General features: G+C 44.6%; 3 protein-coding genes across 6 annotated transcripts; 2 read left to right on the forward strand and 1 right to left on the reverse strand.

The window, feature by feature from the left end:
* Positions 1–2: 2 nt before the first annotated feature.
* Positions 3–1,884, forward strand: HPDL (4-hydroxyphenylpyruvate dioxygenase like). Its single transcript, XM_083447822.1, has 2 exons — positions 3–119; positions 523–1,884. Exon 2 carries the CDS (start codon positions 573–575, stop codon positions 1,773–1,775), a length of 1,203 nt encoding a protein of 400 aa, XP_083303948.1. The 5' UTR covers positions 3–119; positions 523–572; the 3' UTR covers positions 1,776–1,884.
* A 1,568-nt stretch (positions 1,885–3,452) lies between these two features.
* On the reverse strand, positions 3,453–16,874 carry MUTYH (mutY DNA glycosylase). Of its 3 annotated transcripts, XM_083447809.1 has the most exons (17): positions 16,474–16,874; positions 15,665–15,780; positions 14,443–14,564; positions 14,293–14,332; positions 13,374–13,447; positions 13,206–13,247; positions 12,897–12,968; positions 11,939–12,052; positions 11,081–11,178; positions 10,162–10,306; positions 9,443–9,530; positions 7,577–7,771; positions 6,527–6,669; positions 5,259–5,420; positions 4,812–4,859; positions 4,211–4,357; positions 3,453–3,962 (listed from the first exon to the last, which is right to left on the reverse strand). In XM_083447809.1, exons 2-16 carry the CDS (start codon positions 15,771–15,773, stop codon positions 4,241–4,243), a joined length of 1,569 nt encoding a protein of 522 aa, XP_083303935.1. In that variant the 5' UTR covers positions 15,774–15,780; positions 16,474–16,874; the 3' UTR covers positions 3,453–3,962; positions 4,211–4,240. The 3 variants fall into 3 exon arrangements, with proteins under 3 accessions (XP_083303935.1, XP_083303934.1, XP_083303936.1); XM_083447808.1 differs by having other exon boundaries at positions 3,453–4,357; positions 16,474–16,872; XM_083447810.1 differs by lacking the exons at positions 14,443–14,564; positions 15,665–15,780; positions 16,474–16,874 and having other exon boundaries at positions 3,453–4,357; positions 13,374–13,501.
* A 413-nt stretch (positions 16,875–17,287) lies between these two features.
* Positions 17,288–23,726, forward strand: TOE1 (target of EGR1, exonuclease). 2 transcript variants are annotated; one of them, XM_083447807.1, is made up of 8 exons: positions 17,288–17,398; positions 17,837–17,957; positions 18,270–18,310; positions 18,739–18,835; positions 19,067–19,225; positions 19,989–20,248; positions 21,940–22,114; positions 22,810–23,726. In XM_083447807.1, the coding sequence occupies exons 2-8, from the start codon at positions 17,847–17,849 to the stop codon at positions 23,584–23,586; spliced, it is 1,620 nt and encodes a 539-aa protein (XP_083303933.1). In that variant the 5' UTR covers positions 17,288–17,398; positions 17,837–17,846; the 3' UTR covers positions 23,587–23,726. The 2 variants fall into 2 exon arrangements, with proteins under 2 accessions (XP_083303933.1, XP_083303932.1); XM_083447806.1 differs by lacking the exons at positions 17,288–17,398; positions 17,837–17,957; positions 18,270–18,310 and having other exon boundaries at positions 18,324–18,835.
* Positions 23,727–24,754: the final 1,028 nt, after the last annotated feature.

The raw sequence follows: 24,754 nt of genomic DNA on the forward strand, positions 1-24,754 counted from the left end.
AGTCAGCGGCGGGAGGAGGAGGAGTTCCGGCGCCTGCCTGCCTGCCTGCTACGTGAAAGTCACTTTCGCATGAGGAATCAAAGACACACGGCAGATAAGCTTTCACTCAGAGGCCTGAGGCAAGATCTAAAGGGGAAAGAGAGGGAAAAGATAGACTCTGCAGCTAGGCAGAGAAACGTGCAGATTTCTGGGGGAGGGGCAGATTCCCCCCCCCCCCTTAGACCTGGATTCCTTTGATTTTTCAGGCACACGTCAGCCGAAGGGAGGTGGCACAGAGTTGCCTCCTCCTCCTCCTCCTGCCCCCCCCCTACAAAACCTGGAGGCACTAACAGAACAGGCCCCTGTTCCCATCCAGGGAAGGGACCACTAGGGTCATCTAGCCCAACCCCCTCTGTAATGCAGGGGAGTTTTGCCTAACCTGGGACTCGAACTCATGAGCCTGTGATTAAGAGTCTTGTGCTCTACCGACTGAGCTTCCCCACCCCACAACAACTGAGCTGGCTTTCTTTTCTGTTTCTGTAGGTCTAGCAGCAAAAGTTGTGTTATCATTGGCCACCCTTTCAATCTGCATAATGCCTGGTCTTCTGAACCGGATGTGCCACATTGGGTTCCACGTCCCTGAGGGGCAACAGCTGGCCAGCAACTTGGTGCGCCAGTTTGGATTCGAGCTGTTTGCTGCACGGGTGGCAGAATGGAGCAGGCAGCTGGCCTTCCGGAGAGGGGATGCCATTTTTCTCGTCAATGAAAGGCTGAAGCCTGCCAAGAGAGACGCTCCACCTGTGCCATCTTCAGGCTGCCGCAAGGATAAAGGAATTCTGTACGACGTGGACCTAGAATATGCCGTCAGTACAGCCTCCAACATTTGCTTTGAGGCAGAAGATGTACCTGGCATCTCCCAAAGCCTACAGGAACGAGGATGCCAGATCCTCATCCCTCCCACAGCTGTGGAAGATGAAAATGGCCACGTCACTTATTCAGTAGTGGGATCCATCATAGGCAACGTCAGCCACACACTACTTGACAGATCTCGGTACAGCGGACCGTTCCTGCCTGGTTTCCACCTGGTGGAGGGTGCTCCCAAGGTCCAGGTGGGTGGCCAGGTGACACATTTTGACCATATCACCTATGCTTGCCCCCAAGGTAGCTCGCAAGCTGTGTTGGACTGGTACAAGAACTGTTTGGGATTCCAGCGTTTCCCCATCCACCAGCAAGACAATGGTACTGATGGCTATACAATCCAGGGTGCTGGTATGGGTCTTCGTCTTACTGCCATGCAGTCCAATGGAAGCGATCCGACTCTGCTTCGCAATGACTGTAAAATTATTCTAGCTGAGTCTCTGTCAGATCAAAAGAAGAACCAGGTGGATACTTTCTTAGAGCAGCACGGTGGATCGGGCATCCAACACGTGGCACTCTACACCACAGGTATTATAGGAGCCGCTGCGGCCATGGCCAGATCTGGCGCAAACTTTTTCAAGCCCCCCTTATCATACTACAATGAGAAAAGGAAGGTGGAGGAGATAAGGCAAGCTGGGCAAAATCTTCAGCTCCTGAAGGACCACGGCATCCTTCTGGACGCTGGCGTAGGAGGCAGCGGTAGCTCTGGAGGCCTTTGTGAGAAGCAATACCTCATGCAGATCTTCACAAAGCCTCTCTTTACAGAGGATACTTTCTTCCTGGAGCTTATAGAGCGATGTGGGGCCACAGGTTTTGGCGAGGGAAACATTCGTGCTCTCTGGCAGTCTGTACAAAACTATATGGACCAGCAAGTTTGAAGAATGCGCACCAACACCCCGTTACACATTCTTGTGCTCAGTGTATATGTGAACCTGATGGTGCGAGTTCTGCAAACCTGCTCCTAAGGGGTTGGTTTCCCTGTTATATCGATGACATAAGGAGTTCTAGATCATGTGCATACTTCCTAAACTGGCTCTGCACCTCCACCAGAGTTGCTTTCACTGGTGTAAAAAGTATCCATATGATCTGGATGACCCAACTGATCAGAACTTTTTACACATTGCTGACCTATTTTGAGTTGGGAGCTCTACCCACAGCGAAGAAACATTGTGATGGCAGCTGCATCTTGGCTGCAAACAAGTGTGGTCAATACTCCTAGAACAGGGCTTCTCTATTCTGCATCTTTATCAACAAGCTTCACTGCTGGACCAAGCGAGACAAACAGAAAGCATAGAAATCTGGCTCTTTAATTCCTTGTAGATCTGGGGCTCCAGAGGCAAAGACTAAGAAACATGGAAAGGGGTAGTATCAGGCTGATGCTTGCCCAACATTGTCCCAGAACAGGAAATGGTGTTCTTCAATATATGAAATCCATCTTCTTCAGTACAAAACTATGTGCTGAAGCTCTTTTAAAAAACTGTTACTTGAATGGTTTCTGCCTCAAGTATATTTGTGATGAGATCACAGCAAAACATTAATATGTTTATTAACAACAATTTAAATTATAAGATTTATTTATAACTTATTATTTAAATTATAACACTGAAGTATAATGTTCTTTTAAGTGTTGGGTATAATAGCATTTTTTTTTTGTTGGTAATATGTTTTACTATTTCAATTTGGCCTGCTAGTCAGCTGAAGAACAGCTTATTTCTTTAGTAAACTTGCTTAATTTTTGTTACAATTGTGTTAAGTTTTAAACATCTTTCAATTGTCAGTCTTGTTTGGATATTTATTTGGGCATGTGGAATACTTATAGTAATAAAGATATATGTGTTTAAGGCACGGTTGATCTTTTTTTAAAAAATATTAATATCAGTTGAGACTATTTTTTGTTATATTTGCATTAAAAACACAATTGCGTTAACTTTAAATATTTCTTTGTAGTTCTGTAATAGAACACATTGTTACATGCTTCTCTGTATTAATTCCCTTCTGAGTTTAGAATATTTAGAATCTGATTCTTATCAACATTATGCAACGAACAAGGTCTTATTTATGTGTTTGCTCACTGTGTGGCTGAGCTTTTATGAAGTTGCTGTTTCTTCCATCTTGGGGAACAGATACTGCTACTTAGCTGTACTTTACAAAAAGGACATGCCTAATAGCATATTTTCCACGTTGCTTATGGCAGGGTAGTTACCCTTTTGATAAATGTTACCAATGTGCCCCTTTTGGTCGCAGGGGAGCAATGGGGAGATTATAGAGTAGTCATTTATTGTGCTTTTTTCACATGTGAAATGGCAAATACTAGAAATAGTGGGAAAAGAACTGAAAACTCCACAATATTCCACCTTTGTATTAACAGATTTCTGAATGCTTGCTTTTAAAGGGACTTTCTTGGTTCCTTGCCAGTGACATGGCTGTGCAGGTATCAACATGCTAGTACAATATTTAAGGTTGTGTGTGTTTGCGCGCGTGCCAATTTTCAACGCTACAGTGTGAATAATACAATCAGTTAAGAAGAAGAAAGCATAACTAAATAACCGCCACAGTAAAAATTCATTAAAATTTTATTAGCAAACCCACAATTAAAACAGGACACTGCATGTACTGAAAAACAGTTTCATCTGTGAACTCCAGCAATTGTGGCATCTAGTACAGCAGCAAAACACTTTCTTGACTATGGATGTGAGCAAATGGCAATTGCATAGTTACTTGTCCTTGAGAATAAACTAGCTCTAAGAAAGCAACATTTAAGAAGGATGCAGAAGAGACATTGAGTCTTTTTGCTTAGCATCCACTGGAGAATAAGTCTTTCAGTCAGCCTGCCTCATATACTTTTTTAAAAAGTCCATTTTACTGCAGTGTGGCACACCAATAAACTCTGACCTCCTAGGAGCCACTACAGCCACACTTGTTTGAATTGTGGCCCGTGTTATGTATTGGAGTGGAGGGGGGCAATGTTAAAGTCACAACATCCCCATGATGCCCTCATTGCAGCCACAGTGTTTCATTCCAGTATGACCACATCCTGGCTGGAGATCAGTCCCTCATCTCCGAAACTATAAGTTAAGGCACATCAGCTGAATGGTAATGCAGACAAAACAACTGGACTCATCCCACAGCCTTGAACTCTAGTAAGATTATGGAGCTTAGCACTGTTTACAACAGGCAGGCACACCTCACTGCCTGGGTAGTGTCATCCCAGGCGAGAATCTTGAGACCTTTCGGTGATGCTCATTGAGAAGGCACCAATGGGGGCTTCCAAGTGTTGTACAAGGTTGCTGGGCGTGGAATGAGGTGTACTCACATGAGGTCAGGCAGAGCATAGAGACTGCCATCAGTCCCCGGGATTTGTTGCAAGAAATGAATCCAGAGAAAGTTGCCTCTTGGAAAAACTACCTTCTTCATGCAGGGTCTGGCTGGTGTGTAGGGAGTCCCGTTTCCTCTTGACAATCTGTACAGTCACACATGCATATGCATTTGACGGAGAAAGCACTGCGGCCACCTCTAAATCCCATCCCCTTGCTTATAGGCCTAACATTGGTAAGAAGGGTGGAGACAAACCAGCAGGACCCACCCAGCGTGGTTGGAAGGATGTGCAGTTGGCAAGCCTCAAACTGGTGGCTCGCAACATGCAGGACCAGTGATGGAGCTCAGTAGACAGAGGGGCGAGATGCTGTTCCCTGTGGAACGCCCTCCCTTCATATGTCAAGAAGATAAAGAAGTACAAAACTTTTAGACATCTGAAGGCAGCCCTGTATTGGGAGGTTTCTAACACTTTGTTTTTAGATATGCTGTAAGCCACCCAGAGTGGCTGGGGAATAAATAATAATAATAATTCTAGGAACATGATTGGAGCTGCAGAGAGAGGTAAGAGCTGTTCAGCTCTAGCAAATGGATGTCCTTACCTTGGCAGTACTGATTGTAGGGCTCCACTTTTCATAAGCTTTCAAGACCTGGAAAAGTAGGACAGTCCACATAACACATCTAGCACCATAATGAATACATGGTGTTGACTCCATATGAGGGGGCAGGTTGCAACTGTTTACGTCCAAAGGCGTTTTTAACGTATCAGCTGCCCCTTGGAACCACTGATTGCTTGAGCCAGAAACACAGGGACAGTGTGAAAGAGGAGACAGAGCACACATAACAAGAGAAGCAGCTAAAAGTGGACCAAGTGTATCCCTTGCTAGAAAGCTATGTTCAGTCATACTTCCAGCTGCAGTTAACCTTTGCATTTCCCCAGAAGCTGGGGCTAACATTCCATGCTGTTGTGTCACCTGCATCTCTCAGGAGAAATTGATATGTGGGTCCATTGGGAAACTTGAAGCAACCAAGCTCTAGATTCTCAGTACCTTCTTCATGGCTGTGGAGATGGCAGAGTTGTGGAATTCTGTTTCGGACACCCACCGGGATGCCGGCAGCTCCAGCTCCACATCCCAGTTTCCTTCATCTTGATCCAGATTCAAAGAGTAGATCACGTATGTTTGGCGGATGTGGGAGAAGATATGGAGAACCTGGTGAAGGATTTGAAGATATGTAGATGTGGTTAGGGAAGGTGAGAGATGCCGTTATGTCACAGCATCCCTTCCCTCCCTCCCTCCCTTCTGGCAGGTAAAAAGGACAAGTTCCTTGGGAAGGAAGAAACCCAGCTGCAGCCTCATAGAGGGAGGCTGGGCTTTGCATGGAGACCTGGGAGCTTCTCCTTCCCAACCTTCATTGTTTCAGGACAAGGAGCTGCAGGTACATAACCTACTTGTCTGTGGGAGTGAAGACAGGGAAGAAAGCAGAGACTGTGCTCTAGAACTAGGACAGGGGCGCAGGCCTGGAGGCAGACTGCAGTTCTCCAGGCTTCTCTTCCCAGTTGCTGAGACTCACACTAGGTTGTGCCTCCTTCCCATTCCACACCCCTCCCCAGTCATACTCCTCCAAGTGTTTTTGCCTGGCTGGAATGTGGCATTGAAGTGCAATAATGATCGTGGCCTGCCTGGATGAAAGTATGTGTGTGTGTGTATATTAAAACCTGACTTTTGTTTGGCTAGAATGTAGCCTGTTGGCATCCGTCTGTCTCGCGAGATAATGGAGGAGTGCGCCTTTGGGGGTCAAGTAGTTCACTCCACTTGTCAAGTGATACTCTGAGCTCCAAGCAACCATTGAAGCAGGCAGACAGTGGGGGGCCAGCACTTGGGGCTGGCAAGCTTAAGACGGGCAGTAGCTGACTAGCAAGACATAATGATCTCTCCCACCTATGGCATAATCTGAGTGATAATCTAAAAATAATCTGAGGACTGAATGGCTGGAAGTGAGATTTAATTCAATCCTGACAAATACTGTTCCAGATATTCATGGGGGCAGTAATTTCATTGCCAGGTATTTAACTGCAAAACTTTCCATCTGTCAGTTAAAAAACAGAACAACTGTCTTCCCCATCAAACCAGCTTCATGCATGGCACACATCCTGAAGGTTTTGTTTGGCAGTTAATAGCAACAGAGATTCTGATGCTAATGCCACCCAGGCTGTAAATCCCATGCAAAGGGAAGTGGCGGCGAGAGGGGAGGTACTTGCTGGAGAGACACTGTATAAACAATGGTCCAATTCTGCAGGGAGGGGGGTCCAATGTACCTCTCCAACATGCTGCAGGCGTCTTGTTGCCACGTTACTACCAACCCAGGCTTGGAGGTGATCTGCCAGCGCCGCTTTCTGCCGCTTCTCCTGCCGTGACTCAAGGAGGAGGCTTGGAAACTCCCAAAGCCCTGCCAACAAACCTGCAAGAAAATGTACCGTCACCAGCCCAAGCTGATATTGTATCGCAGTTAAGAGCCTGAGTTATGAGCTAGAAATCCCTGGTTCAAAAAATCATCTTGGACATAAAATTTGGTATCCTCTGGCAAAGTTACAAATGCTCAGCCATATCTAAAAACCTGGGATAATATGCATCTACTTAATAAGGCTGTCGCAGAGATTCCTGGGATAATGTACACAAAACACCAAGGAAATGCTCTAAATAAATACTGTGTTGTCAATATCATATTTTAAACATAACCATCTATCAGACATGTATTTAGAAAACACTGCTTCCATAGTAAACGAGCAGTGCTCCTAAGGTACATGCCTACGTCAGGGCTGAGTGCTCTCTCCCTTGACTAGTGCAGGTGAAAGTAATGCCTTAAATAATTCAGCTGGTTTTCTTTTACTTCAACTGTGGCATGAATTTTTCAACAGCTGAAAAAATGCTCAATAACAGAGACAGGTCTGGGTGCCCAGGGTATCTATCTATTTATTAAATGTGCATACCACCCTTCCTCTGAAAACCACAGGGTGGTTCACAACATAAAAATACAAAATGAGAACACAAGATACATAGTGAACAAAAACAAACCAATAACCCTCCCTCCCACAATCACATTTTAAAGACCATAGAACCTTAATCAGCCAAAGGCCTGGTTATATTGAAACGTTTTTGCCTGGCACCTAGTATAGCAGCCTGGAATGGACTGGCAGATAAACTTGACCCATCTTGCAGGCATCTGTTTTCTGCAACCACTAGCTCAAAGTCATGAACGTGCCTCAACATAAAATTGGAATGATCACTGACGTGGGTGGGGTACAGGAGCTGGAGATGTAAGAACAGATTTTCCAGGCATGGTAAGCCTCCCTTTCTCAGACCATTACCTGTGCTAGGTCTCTGCACAATAAGGTACTCTGGTTTCCCATCACTGCACTTTCTCTGTAGCACACATGTGGCTGTGCACTCGATCCTGGGCTGCTTCTTGGCAGTTTTCCTGGGGAAGTTGGTCACACCAAGGCTGGGATCCCATGGCTCTGAAGGAGGCAGGCAGAGGGAGCAGCTCCCTGTGGAGGCAGCAGCTACAAATCAGAAGAATGAAACAGATGAGATGCCTGGCTCTGAACTGTTGGCAACAGGCAACTGTCTGCAAAGCATATTTGCTGGAGGTGGCATGTTCTAGGACAGGAAGGCCTGGCTTGCTAATGAAGCCAGAGTTAAACCAATGCTGCCCATTCCATGGTGGCAAAGCTGACAAATGTCAATTCACAACCAAACAAGAAACTTCTAATCTCACTGCAAATAAATAAATATATTCCTCAATGCAGCATGAACTGCACACCTAAACTGAATTTGAGCCAGTCTAGTCAATAGCTCTATACCAGGGTGGGAAACCTCCAGTCATCCAGGTTTCTCTATTGGACCCTTGGAAGTCTCCACAGGCCATGCCTCTCATGGCCTCCTCAAGTGTCTCAGCCTGGCAGGAATGTTCCCTGAACTGTGATAATAGATTTTGCTTGCCTGGCTGAAGGATAGAGTCGTTTCTGTTACCCGTTACAGAACGTAGCACTTGGGGTGAAAATGTTTCCCGCCTCTGATCTATCTGTAGACTCTATGCAATCACACATGTGAAAGAGATCAATGTGTAGTCATTTACTAGGTTCTCATAGATAAACCTACACAATTCAAACAATAGATTACCAGAAGCAGAGAGCAACTATGGTACAAAAATTACCTGCAGGGGAAATAAGATACTTCAGAGGAAGGATCCAGTGCTCCTCTGCTTCTCTACCAGAGAGCTTTTAGTGACAGGCATGTTTAAAAATGAATTTTTGCCATGCATTTGCCATAAACGTAAGGCAGCATACAAATACAAGCATAAAATCCATCAGATTGATAATTAAAATGCAATCAACATACAGTGGTATGATCTTCACTTGATGTATGTGCATTAGCTTCTTTCCAATTATATATTTCCAATTATATATTTCGAGCTAATGAGAACCAGTCCGCTGATTGGAGACAGCGTCAGGGAGAGCCGATCTCACTCAAGGGCTTCGTGCCAAGTGTCCGCACCCCCTTCTTTCGAATCCAGGGGTGAATTATGGACACAGCTGGCAAGGCAGTCCCCCCCATCCCCTTGGGGGGGCAAGGGAGGCTACATACTCCCATAGCAGCCTCTTAATTACCTCGTGTGGGTCGGACAGATGTTATTGTCGGACATCTTCCAATGCACCCCCTGGTTGCCCCCACGATTTCTGTTCTCATCCTGAAGCAAAGTTCTTAACCTGAAGCACTATTTCTGGGTTAGCGGAGTATGTAACCTGAAGCGTATGGTAACCTGAAGCGTATGTAACCTGAGGTACCACTGTATTAAGTGTGGGTTTGTTTGCTTGCATTTTAATGATTATTTTTATGTAGACCTCATCAAAAACCATTCATCACAACACTCTCATAAACCATCGCAAAAGCCTGCTCAAATAAAAAGGCCACATGTTTGCTCCTTAAAAACGGATCTGGATTTAGTATGTTTGGTTTTTTGGTGGGGAGTGCCCTTAATTTGCTGGCTACAGAAGATGGCTGTGTTTCTTCCCCCTTCTTCTTGCATCTACTACCCTGAATAAAGAAGGGCTGCTGGTGGAATTGGGAAGAGAAGGTAGAGATTTGCTGGAGGTGGAGATCTGAGAGCTTTCCCACCTTGTAAAAACTCCAAACCACCAACCTGGTAATGCCAGGTCTTCTCATGCGCTTACCACATTCTTCTACATCCAGCACCTGGGGGCACTTAGAAGCAGGTTTTCCTAACAGTTTCTTGGCAGAGGCTGCCTGCTCTTTTTCCACCTGCAGGAAAAGGTTCCAACCATCAGTGAACAGAGAGGTGGGGTGACTGTGCAAGTACTTGTGGCTTCTTCTAGAACTCCCATGTCCTCAGTCTTAACATCAAGCTATATGCTGACATTAGCCATGATTCCAAAGTTGAGACCAAACCCAAGGACAGAATAGGATACACATCTGTGCTGTATATGCAACATTTTAAAAAAGAGATGAAGTGGGCCTTGTTATGTGAAAGGAATTAGGAAGGATCCACAATTTAGAATATGATTAACTGAAGACATTATAACGAAGCATCAATAGGTGGCTTTGTTAGACTGTATTTCTGCTTAGGAAGAAATCCAACCATATGAAATTGAACGAACTCCGAGGGAATTTATGTGCATGGCAGCATTCCTAAACACACTTACTAGGGAGTAAGCACCACTGAAGAAAGTATTTCTGAGCAGACATGCAGGTAGACATGCAGAACCCCCATACAATATCTGTGTGGTATGTGTACAAGGAGTGTTAAGTTTTTCAGGGAGCTTTGCAGGAAATTACCTGCTCTTCTTTCCCAACAGATAATAATAATCTGACTCCACAGCAAAACACCAGAGCATGGGGAACAGCAAAGGGTATAGAGGAGGAGCTCCCTTACTTTGTGGTGTGCTCTGCAGTGCTGCTTCACGGGACACTCCATGCACCGTGGGGCCTTGGGAGTGCACACAGTTGCCCCCAATTCCATCATCGCTTGGTTAAAGTCACCGGGATAGGATGGGTCCACCAGAGTGTGTGCTAAAGCCCTAAGAATGACAGCAGCCTACATTAGCAAGCATAACAAGTCTTTCTGAAGCAGCAGCCTCAAAAAAGAACAACTCCTGAGCTTTCTCGACCTACAACCGCATTGATGGGAGAGAGCTGAGAGTGAAAAAAAGAGACAGAGAGAGGTGCTAGTTTTGCACAAAAACTGACCTGGGGCTGCCAGCTGTCGCTCTGTGCTGTAAGGAAGCATTTCTTAGGGAGGTGGCTACCTACTCCCTAATTTTAGAGGGGGCTTTAGAAACCAGCATTCTGTAAAAGCTCAGCAATCAGTAATGGGGAGTTTCCAAAGATGAAGAGCAGCATTTCTAAATTCTCTGCCCTCTGTCAGTCTCCACAGCACCTAGCTCTTCCTCTTGAGCCAACAAACATTTACTTAGGACTACCACTGATTTGAATGGAACTTTCTTACATGTGAAGGACTGAATTATTCACCCCAACTTCTCTGGGTGTGTGTACAGCTCCTGGTTTGCTGATTCAACTGCTAATTCACTATCTTTTTGACCTTAAGAGTTCAAACTCATATGTGTGCATAGAGCCACTACCATAAAGAGGAGACCAACTGCAAGTTCACTATATGCAATTAAGAGACTGGCTGTGAACAGTTTCGATTTTGCCAGGATGTGTTGTCTCCAGTTTGGATATCTGATGGGGAAGAAGGAACAAAATACTTTTATTTTCCAAAAGCTATTGTCCTTTCCTGACTCTCAGGTCCTAAAACTATGCTTGCATCATCCCAACCCCATTCCTTCCCTTACCAGAGTCTGTCAGCAACAGATGCATTGGCAGGGTCAGCACCAATGGCTCGTGTACGGCACAAGACCCGAATTACGTTCCCATCCACCACTCCGGTCACCTGGATGCATTGGACAAAACAGCAACCCAGCCGTTACTGTACTTGTGACAACTTGTGCCCCAGCCTCTATTAAGGGCTGCTGACAGAGCTACTGAAGTGCCCAACTAGGCCAAAGAGGGCCCTCTGCCTGCATCAAATTCACTCTGTGAATCCATGGAAAGTTGAGATTACGTAGTGGTTAAGATATCAAGTATGGTTCAGGAAGTCTTTGGTTTGAAGTAGAGTGCACAGAGGTACAAGTCATTGTTTAGTGGCTTAGATAGTAATGTCTAGTGACCGTATTAAATTCTGTATTAATATTTGTTTCTCTTGCCAGATACCACCTCTGTATGGTTTGTGTTTGTATTGTACAAAAGGAAGTTACTCTTTAGGACTGATGACCAAGACTAGCCACAATTTAGTCTTTCTTCAAGTCACAGGGTTAGAAAGGTATTGATACTTTCTTTTCATTTATACAGGTTATGAAATCATTCCATACAGAGCAGAAATCTAAATTACACACCACTTCCTTGGCTGAGATCTTCCTATTTGTTCCTACTTGTTCTAGCGCTAACAGTGAGGGAATTAGTAGCCAATTCACTGTTTTTAGGGGCATCAAGGGAAACACAGGAGTGAACAACAGCTGCAAAGGGAAAGGAGATAAGAAATGTCTAGCCCCCTAGATTGACTAAGGACTCAGAAGCCCAAAGCCAGGTTGGGTAATATTCCTTTGTGCATATTCCTAAAGCAAATCTGCCCACTCAGACTGCAACCTCATTACCTGACCAAACGCTATGGATGCAATAGCTCCTGCAGTGTACTTTCCAACTCCTGGCAACTGCTTCTGCAGCTCTTCTGCTGTCCTGGGCATATGTCCTTCCATCTGTGACACCAACTGCAAAATAAACCCAGTGGAAGCAACACAGGAACATTGTCACTCAAAAGCATCCCCTCTGGTGGTTCTTAGGCACACCGTTAAAACTTCCAACATGCCTTTAAGGTGTCATGATCCTGGAGTCAGATTCCCCTTCTTCAGCGGATGAGGTTGAGGATGAGAAGCAGGAGGGGAAAGGGAATGCCGGGTCAGCCCCGGAAGTACTTCTATCTGATGAGCCTGTGAGGGCAGTGTTCCTCCAGCCAGAGGATGTGGCACTGCTCTCCTTGGAAGAAGCTATTGCATAACCTTCCTAGCCCCCTGCTCTACTGCAATAGGAGTAGGTTGGCTTTCACTGAAGAAGCACTTGCCATTGCAGATGGGGCTAACAACTGGGATGGCCTTGCTGCCACTATATAGGGTTCAGTGACTGAAGCAGTATCAGAGCTCCGTGTTTCTATAGCACAACCTGAGCAGCTCATTAAGAAGAAGGTGACCTTTCTGGTGATAAGATATAATGAGACGAAAATACTGCCCATTGCCTCTTGGAGGAAGGGTGGGATACAAACATTAGGGGATTTTGGATATACATTTCCTACAAACTATGCCCTCAGTTTTAGGAAGCTACTCAGCTCAAGAGTAAACCATTTGGGGTTCCCACCTTGCCATCTAATAACACTTTGCTATTCCTACCTGAACTCCCAATTAGACTAGTTAGTACAATAGCTACAGTAGCTAGTTATTTTGCACCTGGTTCTTTCCTAAGTGGCTATTAGAAAATCTTTCTTTCTGTAAGCACAGGACATAAAGGGAACAATCTTCTTGCAGAAATGCCTTGTGTCTTGACCCACTGCCTATAGAGTACCTTATGTGCACCTTCCTGGAGTCGCTTCCCTCGGGAATAGTAGCCAAGCCCTGCCCATAGCTCATTCACCTCCTATTTCCAAATAGAAAGAGTTAGAAAAAAAATATATTAGACCAGATCAATAATGAATGCTTTTGCTTAGTGTATTTTTTTTGCTATTTCATTTTTGTGGATTTTTTGGGTATTTCTGTATTTTTTTAAAAAAAGTATTTAAATCCTTTTTTTAAAGTGGGGTGGAGAGCAAAGCTGCATGTTCCATTCAAATATTCATGCATGAACACACACAAAATATTGCATTCTCATTCTTACCTCTAGTGAAGCCTGAGCCAGGTCCTGCAAGGTTGGCCATTTCTGTATCAAAAAGGAAAACAGGGACTTGTTTACAAGGTCTCCAAAGCACAATGGATCCAAGATCCAGAATTCAGGAGCTAATGCACAACAGAGCATGCCACAGAGAGAAAAGGATCTCAGCATCACCTGCATCCAGCGATTGTAGTAGTTGATCACTGAAGCCACCTGGGTCTGCTGGAGCATTATCTCTGATACCCACACTGCAGGCACAAAGAGAAAGCAGGTGCATCAGGCATTCTGATACCTTCCTTGTTCTGCGTGGCAGGGGATGTGCTGCTCAATATACCATATTTTTCGCCCCATAGGGCACACCGGCCCATAGGACGCACCTAGGGTTTTTTTGGGGGGGGGGGGGGATAAAGAGCTCTCCGCAAGCCTATCTGCCTGAAGCCCAAACCAGGTTGGGGAACAGCAGGATGGCACGCTGCACCTCCCCGCTGTCCTCCCCGCCGCCAGCCTCCAAACCAGGTCGGGGGACAGCGGGATGGCGGGAACTCCCGCGGGCTCCCAAGGCTTGCGGAGAGCTTCCTGAAGCCTGTGCACCGACCCCTCTCGCTCTCCAGGCTTCAGCGAAAGCCTCATTCGCCCCATAGGACACACACACATTTCCCCTTCATTTTTGGAGGGGGAAAATTGCGTCCTATAGGGCGAAAAATACGGTACTTTAAAGGCAATTGTAAGAGGTTAAGCAACCTTTTTATACCCCAGGGGGACTGTTTAGCTGGAGATAACTAGTTCTGCATGCAGTTCTATCTTGCCCCTTAAATATTACACTGCCAAAAGTCAAGTGCCATGATCTGCCAAAAAGTCAAGTGCCATGATCTGGCTAGGGGATCTCTAGCAACGCAGAACACCAATGTCCTTAACTGGACTAAGGAGCCACAATTCAAAGTATTTTTCTCAGCAGTAAAACTGATACCACCACATTGCTGCTACCACTAGGACAGTGTTGTGTGCAGCCTGCGGCATTTATCTCTAGAGAACCCCTGAATGCAGATAGATGGCAGGAATCCCCAGCAGAATTCCTGAGGGTTCTTGCTCTCACCAGCATATGCTCGTCTGTCAGCATCCTCTTCACTTGCAGCCTGTAGAAAAGTGAACAGGGGACTTTAGGGAACAGGACAAAGCAAAGCAATTGTCTCTCTCTTCTGAGATATTTCTGTGCATCCCAGAAGCCCAGCACAAAATGCCATACCAATTTCCTCCAAGGAAGATCTCGTTTGCATTTGTTGTACCAGGTGAGCAGCCTCTTCCGAAACTCTTTGATTTCAGCTGCATTGCTGAAGGTGTGGAATGGAGACTGTTGGCTGGGAACTCCTGCAACAAAGAGAGGCCAGTTACAATTTTTGCAGTGGCAATTTCTATCGGGTTGTACAAATATACACTGCAGTTGATAAACCTGTGCTGGGCCAGAGGGGGATACGTATTTGATAGACAGCTGAAGAACAGCAGTCCTACTGGCATACCCCTCTATAAATATTTCCCAAAGATCTGCTCTTTCTGTTAACCTCAGAAACAGAAGTCCTCAGCAGATATCTCCTTTGTCCATGTCATTATTCCAGGGCGGGTAAACCTTTTTCAGCCCAAGGGCCACATTCCCTTCTGAGTGACCTTCTTGGGGCCACATGCCAATGCTGGGGAGGGCTGGAGACAAATGTGGGTAGAGAGCAATGAATGTGGATTTTTACTTTTGTGTAGTGGGCTACTTTTTTTACACACTCACACATTATTCTCTATGTTCCATCTAACTCAAGCAAGAAGCATTTTCAGAGTTCAAGGACACATTCTAGCCAGCAAAAACAGTTAAGGAGGATGCAAAGCAGGGCTAATGAGCAGCGGGGCTCTGGAGGTTGTGTGGCCTATGGGCTAGATATTCTTGGAGGATCATATTAGACCCCAGCCTGGATATACCACATCCCTGTATCACACAAATTCAAAGCAGGAAGATGAGCCCCTATGATGGCAAACTAGACAACAAGCACCGTGTCTGCTTATGTCACACTATTCTAAAACAGAATACTTTTCTGACTCTACAAGTTTCAATTAAATTTCTTTTTTTTAAAAAAGTGACCAAATAAATTTGGGTCGAAGAATGTTACAAGAACGGAGTCAAGGAAGGTACAAATTTTCAGGTTTTGTGTTGTTGGCCAAGCAACGCTAAACATTTTCTAATTCCTTCATAAGGAAAACTCCATCTATCCCAAAGCCAGTTTGTGGAATCAGTGATGCATTAAATCTGAGATATTTGTAACTTCAGCTTCTGATTCAGTCTTTGAATGCATAGCCAGCTGAAAAGTTGAGGGGAGTTCAATAGCTGTTACCACAAAATAAGTGATCCTGAAAAGAGGTTCAAACAATTCTTTTCAATTTTCTTTCATCCTACACTGATGAAAAAAATATTTTTGTAACTCAAGCACCTTTGCATAGTGTGGTATTTCCTTCACATTTTTTCAGCGATTTCTGTTGTTTCCCAGTGTTCCTTTGTATTCCTAGCTTGCTGCGTGTTGCCAACTGGAGTTTGCTCATTGCCAGCCTAGAAAAAAAATGTACCACTGTCAAATTATATTTCTCTTCACCATCTCCAGATCCAAAATTAGCAATATGTGCAACACTCTATACTGTATACAGTACCCTGTATTCCATCAAGGTGGCAAGATGTGAATAAGAACTATGAATATAAATGCTGACAATATGGATAGACAGAACTATAGGGCAACTGAAGAGTGAAATAAGAGGCCTGCCTTTATTACTCCTTAATAGATGTAGTCTACATATACAAGAATAGACAGATAATGAATCCTGAGTTTCTGTAATAGATTGCATCACTTTAGATATCTATCTATCTATCTATCTATCTATCTATCTATCTATCATCTATCTATCTATATCTCCTATGCAAAACTCTTTGAAAGTACAAAATTTAACACATCAGAGAGAAAAGTTCTACACGGGTCACTCCCTTGTTGTGCTAGTTTTCTATCTGCAGGGAGCTCCCAGCTCCCCAATAGGGGAGAAATGCGGATCCTTCATCCGTAGCCTGAACTGGTATGGTACATTCTACCACCTCAAGTTTCTGTAACCTCATCCGCTGCGTGTGTAGTAAAACCAAAGGGCTCGGCTCCTCATATCACATGCACGAAGGAATATGCACACTAGGGAGTGTTCTATGCACTTTCACACTCAGAACGGTGTTATTAGAGAGACAGGCCACGAGGAACATCCCTACCTTCGTCTCTTTGTTGATTTCTTTGCGCGCGTCCAACTCAGAACCTCCTTCCAACTAGCGTGGAGCCAATCAAACCGAAGCACAACTTCATCCCGGCAAGCGGAAGGCTCGCAAGGAAAGGGGCTGACAGCATCAAGCCAATCGGCGTCAAAGACGGAACAAAAACTGAGTCACGACGACCAACTTCCTGGTTTCTTTTGGCGCCATTTTCGCACAGAGCTGAAATGAAATGTATCCATAGGAGCAACGCAAAAAAGCTAGGATTTTAGCGTTAACTGCGATTGGGCAGTAAAAGCCCGCCCGTGCTGTTCCTAACATTTCGTGTAGAAAATGCGTAGTTTCAACAAGCATTCACAACATCCCTGCAATGTAGCGCACCGCGGATGCTGCAAGTTAAAGTGGGGCTGTGGTCAAAAGCGAATGAATACAGTAGGGAACAACAAGGGGGTAGTTTACAGCACATTGCAACTATGTCTACTCAGAAGTAAGTCTTGCATAATTCAATGAGCCTCATTCAGATACGTAGGGTTATGATTCCAGCCCTTAGTATTGCTATCCTTCTACCTTCCGGACGCCACATGCAAATCGTGGGCAGAGAGCAATGAATGCCAGTTTTACTTTGGTGCAGTAGGCTAGTTTTTACACACTCACACATCCCACCCTATCCAAGCCCAGAAATCATTTTCAGAGCACATTTTCGCCACGCAAAGCTGGGCTGGTGAACAGCTGGGTGAGTTAAGGAGATGTGGGCCTGGGGAGAATGAGTGGGTTTGGATGCGGCGAAAGGCACTTGCAAAGACAGCTAGGCCTACGCGCCACCCTTAGAGGAAGGACCCCAGAGAGCAGGACGCGCCGGAAGCTGGCGAGTTGAACGACAAGGGAGATGGCGGTTGTCTAAGTAACTCGCAGGTGTCACTTCTCGAAGGTAAGAGAAGGTCTTTCGAAAGCACCTTCTGGGAGGAGGCATTGTGCTCAGCGGTTTCTTGTGCAGACGATGTGCATTCTCCTAAACGAGTTAGTGGCCAGGGACCAGGAAATGGTGGTGGAGCGGAGGTTTAAACTTGATCTCACCTATAACGTGCATGTTATGGATCATGTACTGATGACTTTTTACTGTTCCCGTTCTAGTTCTGGTCTGAGCGTTAACGAGATGAGGCATTTACTATACCTGGGGCTCTTGGGTTTTTTCTCATATAAAGCAGCGGTTCCTGTTCTCTCTTTTTTTCTGAGGTGTTGTTATTTGATATATGCAGGGAGCAATCTGTGGGTTCGGGTTTTTTTAATTAGTCATTGGTACCCCCAAAGCAAAATTAACCATTGGATTGTAAAAATTATGCATGTCTAATCTCTTGTGTCCCAACAGCTGCATAAGGATGACTTCCTTGAAAGTGCCAGTCATCGATGTCCAGAATGATAATTTCAAGGAGCTCTGGCCATCCATGCTCTTGGCCATCAAAACATCTAGCTTTATAGCTATTGACACGGTGGGTAGAGTTGCCCTTCTTTGTGATTTCTCAAAAAGGGTAGGGGCGGGGACTGTAACTTTGATGGTAATTGGGTTGCTGTCTTTGCTAGGGAAAGCTGACACCATTTTATTTAATTTTTCCATTGGTCTATCTACCTATTCTTTATACTGCTTTCCAGTTTCAGACAGGAGTTTTCCAGCTCTGCATGGGAGACATCAGGGATTAAACCTTGAACCTTGTACATGTAAAACTGTAACACTGAGCTACAACTTATTTTACATAACTTGTTCTACCATGGAGTGGAAATCTAATTGTTATCTTTGTCCATAGGAGCTTAGTGGGCTTGGAACAAGGAAGAGTTTGTTGAATCAGTAAGTAATGTGCTGCTTCTGTGTGAGTTCTGAAGCATGATGTTCTCATTCTTGTTGTTCTGAATTATTAGGTCCTTGAGTATGGACAGCATTGTGGAGTGTCTGCCGATACTTTCAGGAGTCTTTGTTTCCCCCAACTCCGTACCAGACACTAGTTGAGTGGACCTATTGGGATTCACAGTGGAAGCAGTTCTTTGACTGTGTGGGTGTGGATGGCTTAAGATGTGCTTGCCCATTTGGAGTCATCAGTTCTTTGAGGGCAGGAAATATGCAAGCTGTAGGGAACAGGCCCACATGCTATTAATATGCTTCGAAATTCAGGCTGGTCTCGATCTTGAATGGAAAGGTGAAATTTGTCATGTCAATAGGGAAGCTATGGTTCAGTGGTCTAAATTTCCTACTAAGCTACCTGAGGCTTCTCCCCACAGGTGTATTGAAGAACGATACAAATCTGTTTGCAGTGCTGCCAGAACACGCTCCATTTTGTCTCTAGGAATTGCTTGTTTCAAACATCTTCCTGATAAGGTATAGTGCTCATTGTCTGGCTTTCACCCTAATTCTACTGCTGAGTTAAGAATGTGTTGCTTATAAGAGGATGGTATATTGAAGGTTCAGTCTTCAATGCATAAAGTGATGCATAAAGTGACCAGTATTGATTCTAGACACTAAAGGAAGTAGTTGTTGATTTCTAGGATGTTACTGTTTGCACTTTTTCTGTGCTGCTCTCAATTTCTTTGAACTGGCCTGTATTTGCAGTCAGAGAACACGTACCTCTCCCAGATCTACAACCTGACCCTGCTCTGTATGGAGGATTATATCATTGAACCACAGTCAGTTCAGTTCCTGGTGCAACATGGCTTTGACTTCAACAAGCAGTATTCTCAGGGCATTCCTTATCACAGAGGCAATGACAAGGTATGGGGACTCTTTACTGTAAGGTATAAGTGAGGTGAGACCACAATGAGAAAGTAACTGGTTTCTTTCTTAATATCTGCTTGGCTTCGTTTGCATTTCACACTTCTTTTGCTAATCAAAATTATCCACGTGTATTTTTAAAAAAACTTTATTAACATCAATTAACAACCCACAATGCATTTCACACTTCAGTGTCATGGGGCTGAATTGATGCTGCACCAACATAGCCACCACCTAGTCAAAGTAGTTCTGTGGAGCTTCTGTGGAGGAGTCAGTCTGCCAGCAGCTGGTTTCACCATTGAGCTGGAGGAGAACTGCCCTCACAGAAATAAGCTGCCTGAGCTGAAGGGGTCTGAGCTGAAGGGGTGCGAAATGTCCTGCACTTTCATCTGACAGTTCTGGTAGATGAATAAAGCACCATCTCTGCCTAGAGTACAGGAGAGAGTGGTGGTGGGCATCCTGCCTTTTCCAGGCTTTACCTCAGCGAAAACTAGGTGTGGTGGTTCTGCCCTAGAACCTGGGTCATGAATCCATAAGCAGTGGCAGAATTTGGGCTGTAGACCTGTACCATCAAAACAGGTGAAGGGAACTCCAGGAGATCAATGCCACCCTCTTTTGCATTTACCTCTGCTGCCTTTGCCTGCATTGACCACCCAACACTTCAGAGGCTCATCTTCATCCAGGCTGTTCCCATATCAGAGAAACTAGTGCAGGCTTTGGAAATGAGGCCAGCTAACCTTATCCCCTCTTTGCTCTCTCACAGGGAAATGAAAACCACAGCCAGACTGTCCGTACTTTTTTCCTGGAACTGATCCGAGCCAAGAAGCCCCTCATTCTGCACAATGGCCTAATTGATTTGGTTTTCCTGTACCAGTGCTTTTATGCTCACCTTCCTGACAATTTGGGCACCTTCACTGCTGATCTTTCAGAGATGTTCCCAGCTGGAATCTATGACACCAAGTATGCTTCTGAGTTTGAGGCACGTTTCGTGGCTTCTTACCTAGAGTATGCCTACAAGAAATGGTAGGTATCTCTTGCCAGGTCAAGCTGTAAGCACCCTGGCAAGGATTTTTGGGCCGAGATCCATCGTAGCACAAGTGGACATTTGCCTGATCACATAATAAGGCTTTTCCTTCCTCCCCTCCCCCCTTCACCTCCCCATGTACTCCCAAAATCTACTCTGGAGATTTGAGGGACCAGGTTTTTGGAGCACATGGGTGTGGGAGGTAGAATAGAAATTGGAAGTTCCATTGCACAGGCTGATTTCTGTTGGGTAAGCAGGCATACATCATTGAATGCTGCTCCTGGGCTTTAAGTAACGAGAACACAACTGCTGGGTCCAAGGCTGCTGCTCTTCTATTTTTACTGGAACAGGGTCTGATTTGGGTATGAATGAGTAGGGTGGAGGACAAGAAGTATGAATACCATATCTAGTTAGTGACTTTGTTACTTTCCATATAGGTTATTCTATTTATGTGCATTTTGGGCAAATACTGTAATTCAGTTAAATCTTAATTGTGATTCAATTAATCCCCAGGCTCCACTACAAACTCATAACTCCACATGCATGTACTTGCCTGCCATTTGTCTCAGGTTGTTTCCTTGCTACAGCTTTCAGCTGAAATTCTTTATGAGTTTAAATTATTATTATTACTAAATTTGTATTCTGCCCTATACCTGTAGATCTCAGGGTGGTTCACAACATAAAATTACAACATAAAAGACACAAAATACATGATAGAAATATGAACAAAAACAAACCAATAATCGCCCCTTCCACAACCCATTTTAAAGGGCATCGGATGTCAAGCGGCCAAAGGCCTGGTTGAAGAGGAACGTTTTCACCTGGTGCCTAAGGAAGTATAATGAAAATGAGTTGCATTTCTTTTTACTGCTTAGGAGACTGAAATCTCCTATTTGATACTAGAGCCTGGATTCTAAGTAAAGTATTTTACTTAATTCCAGTCCACAAAATTTTGACTGGCCTTGGCAGTTAGCCATAATTTATGGTCTCCACAAACTCTGCTCTGTTGGCACATGCAGAGGACCCAAGAGATGAAGGGTCAGTCACATTCCATGCTGTGCCTTTAAAACATTAAAATACAGCAAGAAGGATTCTCACTCAATTTTCAGTATCTTCAAAATGTGGCATGAAGAAAAAGTTATTTGCATATATCAGAAGACTTGAAAAAGAGACTGCAACAGTCTTGTCTGCCTAATGCGGTAGAAGATGGCTCCTGCCTTAAGTTCTCTGTGGCAGCAGAATGAAGGGGTAGGGTTTTTCATGTTGTCCTTGGCTACTAGCAGAAGAAACTAGTAGAAATGTGTGGAACTGACTAAACAACTCCTCAGGTTTTCTCTTCCCTTTTCTCTGTTTCCCCACTCCCTGATTCTAATAATCAAATGAGAGGTATGCCTTCTGCTTAGAGAAAAGTACTAGTTTGGGAAGATGCTCATACCCTGTTATGGTGTTCCAGGTATCTGGCAGTAAGGGGAACAAGCAGTTGTGCTGATAGAATTTTTATGTGTCTCTGCTTCTCTTCTAAAAGGCAATGCTATGTATCCTTTATATTCTTATTTCCGCTTTAGCTCATTTTTCAACATTCAGGGGGCTTGTCTATGAGTACATAGAGGAGCCTGTCCTGAAGGGCAGTTGATCTCCTTGCTCTGACACAGCCTCTGTTCCAGGTTCTAATGCTATTCTTGCCTTCCAGCAAGCGAGAAAACTACAGGTTGAAGAATTCAGAAAAGCAGCACCTCAGCATAGAGTTCTGCAACTACCCAGACAGCATAGCTTCCTACATAGATTATCGCTTCTGTTCCCTATCAGATGCCAACCAGTCTGGGCTTGACCCTGCAAACAAAGTCACCATCTGTCAGACATTTTCTGTAAGTATTACTTCTGTCTCCCTTCTATCTTGAAAGTTTGTCAAATAGTAAATTGTAAATAGTTCATTCAGTGTGGTGGATATTCTCAGATAGGAACTATGAGGACAAACTGTCTAGGATGAGAGACAGGCTCTTGGGCTAGATGTGTGTTTGGCAGTGGGAGGCAAATGCTTATGCTGGTATTATGGTCAATTTTAAAGCATGGTACCTCTTTCGGCAGCTTTCTGATAAAAATGGAGAGGTGCTATCTTTTAATAATGAGGGTATCTGGGAGCTTACTAGAGAACACAAGAGACCTGCTGGGTCAGGCTAAAGGTCCATTTAGTCCAGTATATTTTCCCAACAGTGGCCCAGCCCAGAAGCCTGCAAGTAATACATGAGGTTTGGATGATCCAAAATAGTCTTTTAATATTGCTATTTTCTGGTTAATTAGCATGGCACGATCTCACAAATGTGATAAATATCCAGAAGTTAATGTTGAAAGTTGCTCTAGGGCAGCATTTCTCAAATTTGGGTCCCCAACTGTTGGACTACAACTCCCATCATCCCTGACCACTGGTTCTGCTAGCTAGGGATGATGGGAGCTGTAGTCCAACAGCAGCTGGAGACCCAAGTTTGAGAATCACTGCTGTAGGGTATCTAAGATCCAGTGATATTTTCTCAAGTGTGTTAATGATTCTCACTCTCCCCTGTAGGCCTATGGCTGGTGCCCAGATGGATTGAAGTGTTCACAGTCTCACAACATTGACCTAATAATTAATGAAGATGAGAACCACAAAGAGGACAAGCGGAAGAAAAGAAAGCAGAAGTGGAAGCATCGGAAGAATTTTGTAGAGCCCTCAAAGGAACCTGTGTTGAGAAGCCCTGAGAAGGAAGGAGAGGCGGCTTGCAATATGGAAGACGGTCCCCCATCCAAGCAGTCCTGTTTAAGCAACATGGTTGCTCCTACTGTAGATTCTGCAGGCACAGAAACTGTATCCAGTAATGAGGAGAGTTCTATGGATGTGGAACGAGAGCTAGGCTCTGACACGACAACTGATACCAAGATGGATGAGGAACAAGCCAGTGCCACAGACAATGAGGGCATCACTTTATCACCATCCAAAGATGGGCCACAACAAAGGGCAGCAGGGACTGAAGGATCAGGGCCAGAAGTCCAGATAGAGTGTGCTTCTGTAGTGACGGCTTTGTCTGGCACCCAGAACCCAGTGGCACCAGTGCCTGGCTGTTCAGAGGGTGGTATTCACCGGGCTGGCTTTGATGCCTTCATGACAGGTTACATTATTGCCTACGTCCATATGCTCAAAAATGATGAACACAAAGACTCAAGTGAAGGGCCTTGGTTGCCGGACTGCCATAACAAAGTGTACCTCAGTGGGAAGTCTGTCCCCCTTCAGATAGTGAAAAGTTTGTTTTCTAAATCCTCCAAAGCTCACAGCCAGAAGATGAAATTGGCTTGGGCTAGTAAGTAGAGCTGGGAACCCTCCTACTTGGGACTTTACATAAGAGCTGTTGAAAATAGCAGCAGCTTCTACCCACAGTCATCAAACAAAAGCAGCAGACTGTGACTTTATTTTTAAACATCTGCACAATTAAATTACTCTGTACAGTACTAGAATTTCCGTTTTTGTTTGTTAAAGGTAGAGCCTTTATGTACACCAGGCAACTGTCTTAAACATGGGAGAGCTATGAGGAGCCCTAATTTATAGCATATTAATTTAATCCACTCATTCAAACCAACAGCATGAGAACCGGAAGCTTATTTTTGTAACAACCATGGAGACCACTTCTTCTCTTGCATACAAAGACCAAACAGCTTCCATATATAAGTAACAATATTTATAGCAGTATAAAACCTTGTATCTATGCAGTATTTGTGCATTTTAAATTTCAGATCAGAGCCTGTTGGGGATTACAGTCACACCTCGTGCTAGGTTTGCTTCACGTTGCGGCTTTTCAGGTTATGAACATGGCAAACCCAGAAGTGTTTACTTCCGGGTTCGCCACGCGCAGAAGCGCTTTGCACATGTGCAGTAGCGGTGCTCTACTTAGGGACTTTTCGGGGTGCGAACAGCTAAATAATTGCACACTAAATAATTGTGTGCACTGAATGACTTCCACAAGTGCAACAGTGTTCCCTTTCTTCCCATTGCATGCCCCCCATGTGCTCTTGACATTTCTGCAACCTGGCAGTGTGTGCAATGATTTGGTTAGATACGGCCCATTCTTTTCTGTAACAATAATGGTGAAACTCTTGCCGCAGGAGCTAGAAAACTGCAGCCATGTGTGAGACAGAGGATGGCACAAGAGCTTGAAGATGCAAGAGAATTTCAGAAATAGGTTTCATGCTTTTCTTATACCCATACCACTTGCCTGTTTTTTGGTAAGTTTGCTGCAGAATAAATGAGTAAGAAGCTAGATGGGCTTCTGCAAACCTTAGTTTGCAAAGGGCAGAGGAAGGTATCTGCATCATACTCTGCATTCTGTTGTTCTCAAACTAAATCAAACTGCTCAAGCCTTGGAGTGTACTTTAGGTAAAACCTACTGGAAACAACAAAGGATAAAAAATCGATTCACAAATGCTACCTTTAAAGTCACATTTGGCATTAGTAGAGGGGAAATGTGCCCAACCAACTAATG

This window comes from Podarcis tiliguerta, assembly GCF_965153285.1.
Source record: "Podarcis tiliguerta genome assembly, chromosome: 6".
NCBI lineage: Eukaryota > Metazoa > Chordata > Lepidosauria > Squamata > Lacertidae > Podarcis > Podarcis tiliguerta.

Excerpts from the sequence above, each read along its gene's own strand:
- HPDL (XM_083447822.1), top strand. The coding sequence starts at position 573 with ATGCCTGGTCTTCTGAACCGGATGTGCCACATTGGGTTCCACGTCCCT.
- MUTYH (XM_083447809.1), bottom strand. The coding sequence starts at position 15,773 with ATGAGCAAACTCCAGTTGGCAACACGCAGCAAGCTAGGAATACAAAGG. Across the intron at positions 14,565-15,664 it reads AAATACCACACTATGCAAAG|GAGTTCCCAGCCAACAGTCT; the intron begins GTGCTTGAGTTA and ends TCTTTGTTGCAG. Across the intron at positions 6,670-7,576 it reads TGTGCAGAGACCTAGCACAG|GTTTGTTGGCAGGGCTTTGG; the intron begins GTAATGGTCTGA and ends ATTTTCTTGCAG.
- TOE1 (XM_083447806.1), top strand. The coding sequence starts at position 18,533 with ATGTGCTTGCCCATTTGGAGTCATCAGTTCTTTGAGGGCAGGAAATAT. Across the intron at positions 19,226-19,988 it reads ATCACAGAGGCAATGACAAG|GGAAATGAAAACCACAGCCA; the intron begins GTATGGGGACTC and ends GCTCTCTCACAG. Across the intron at positions 22,115-22,809 it reads CCATCTGTCAGACATTTTCT|GCCTATGGCTGGTGCCCAGA; the intron begins GTAAGTATTACT and ends TCTCCCCTGTAG.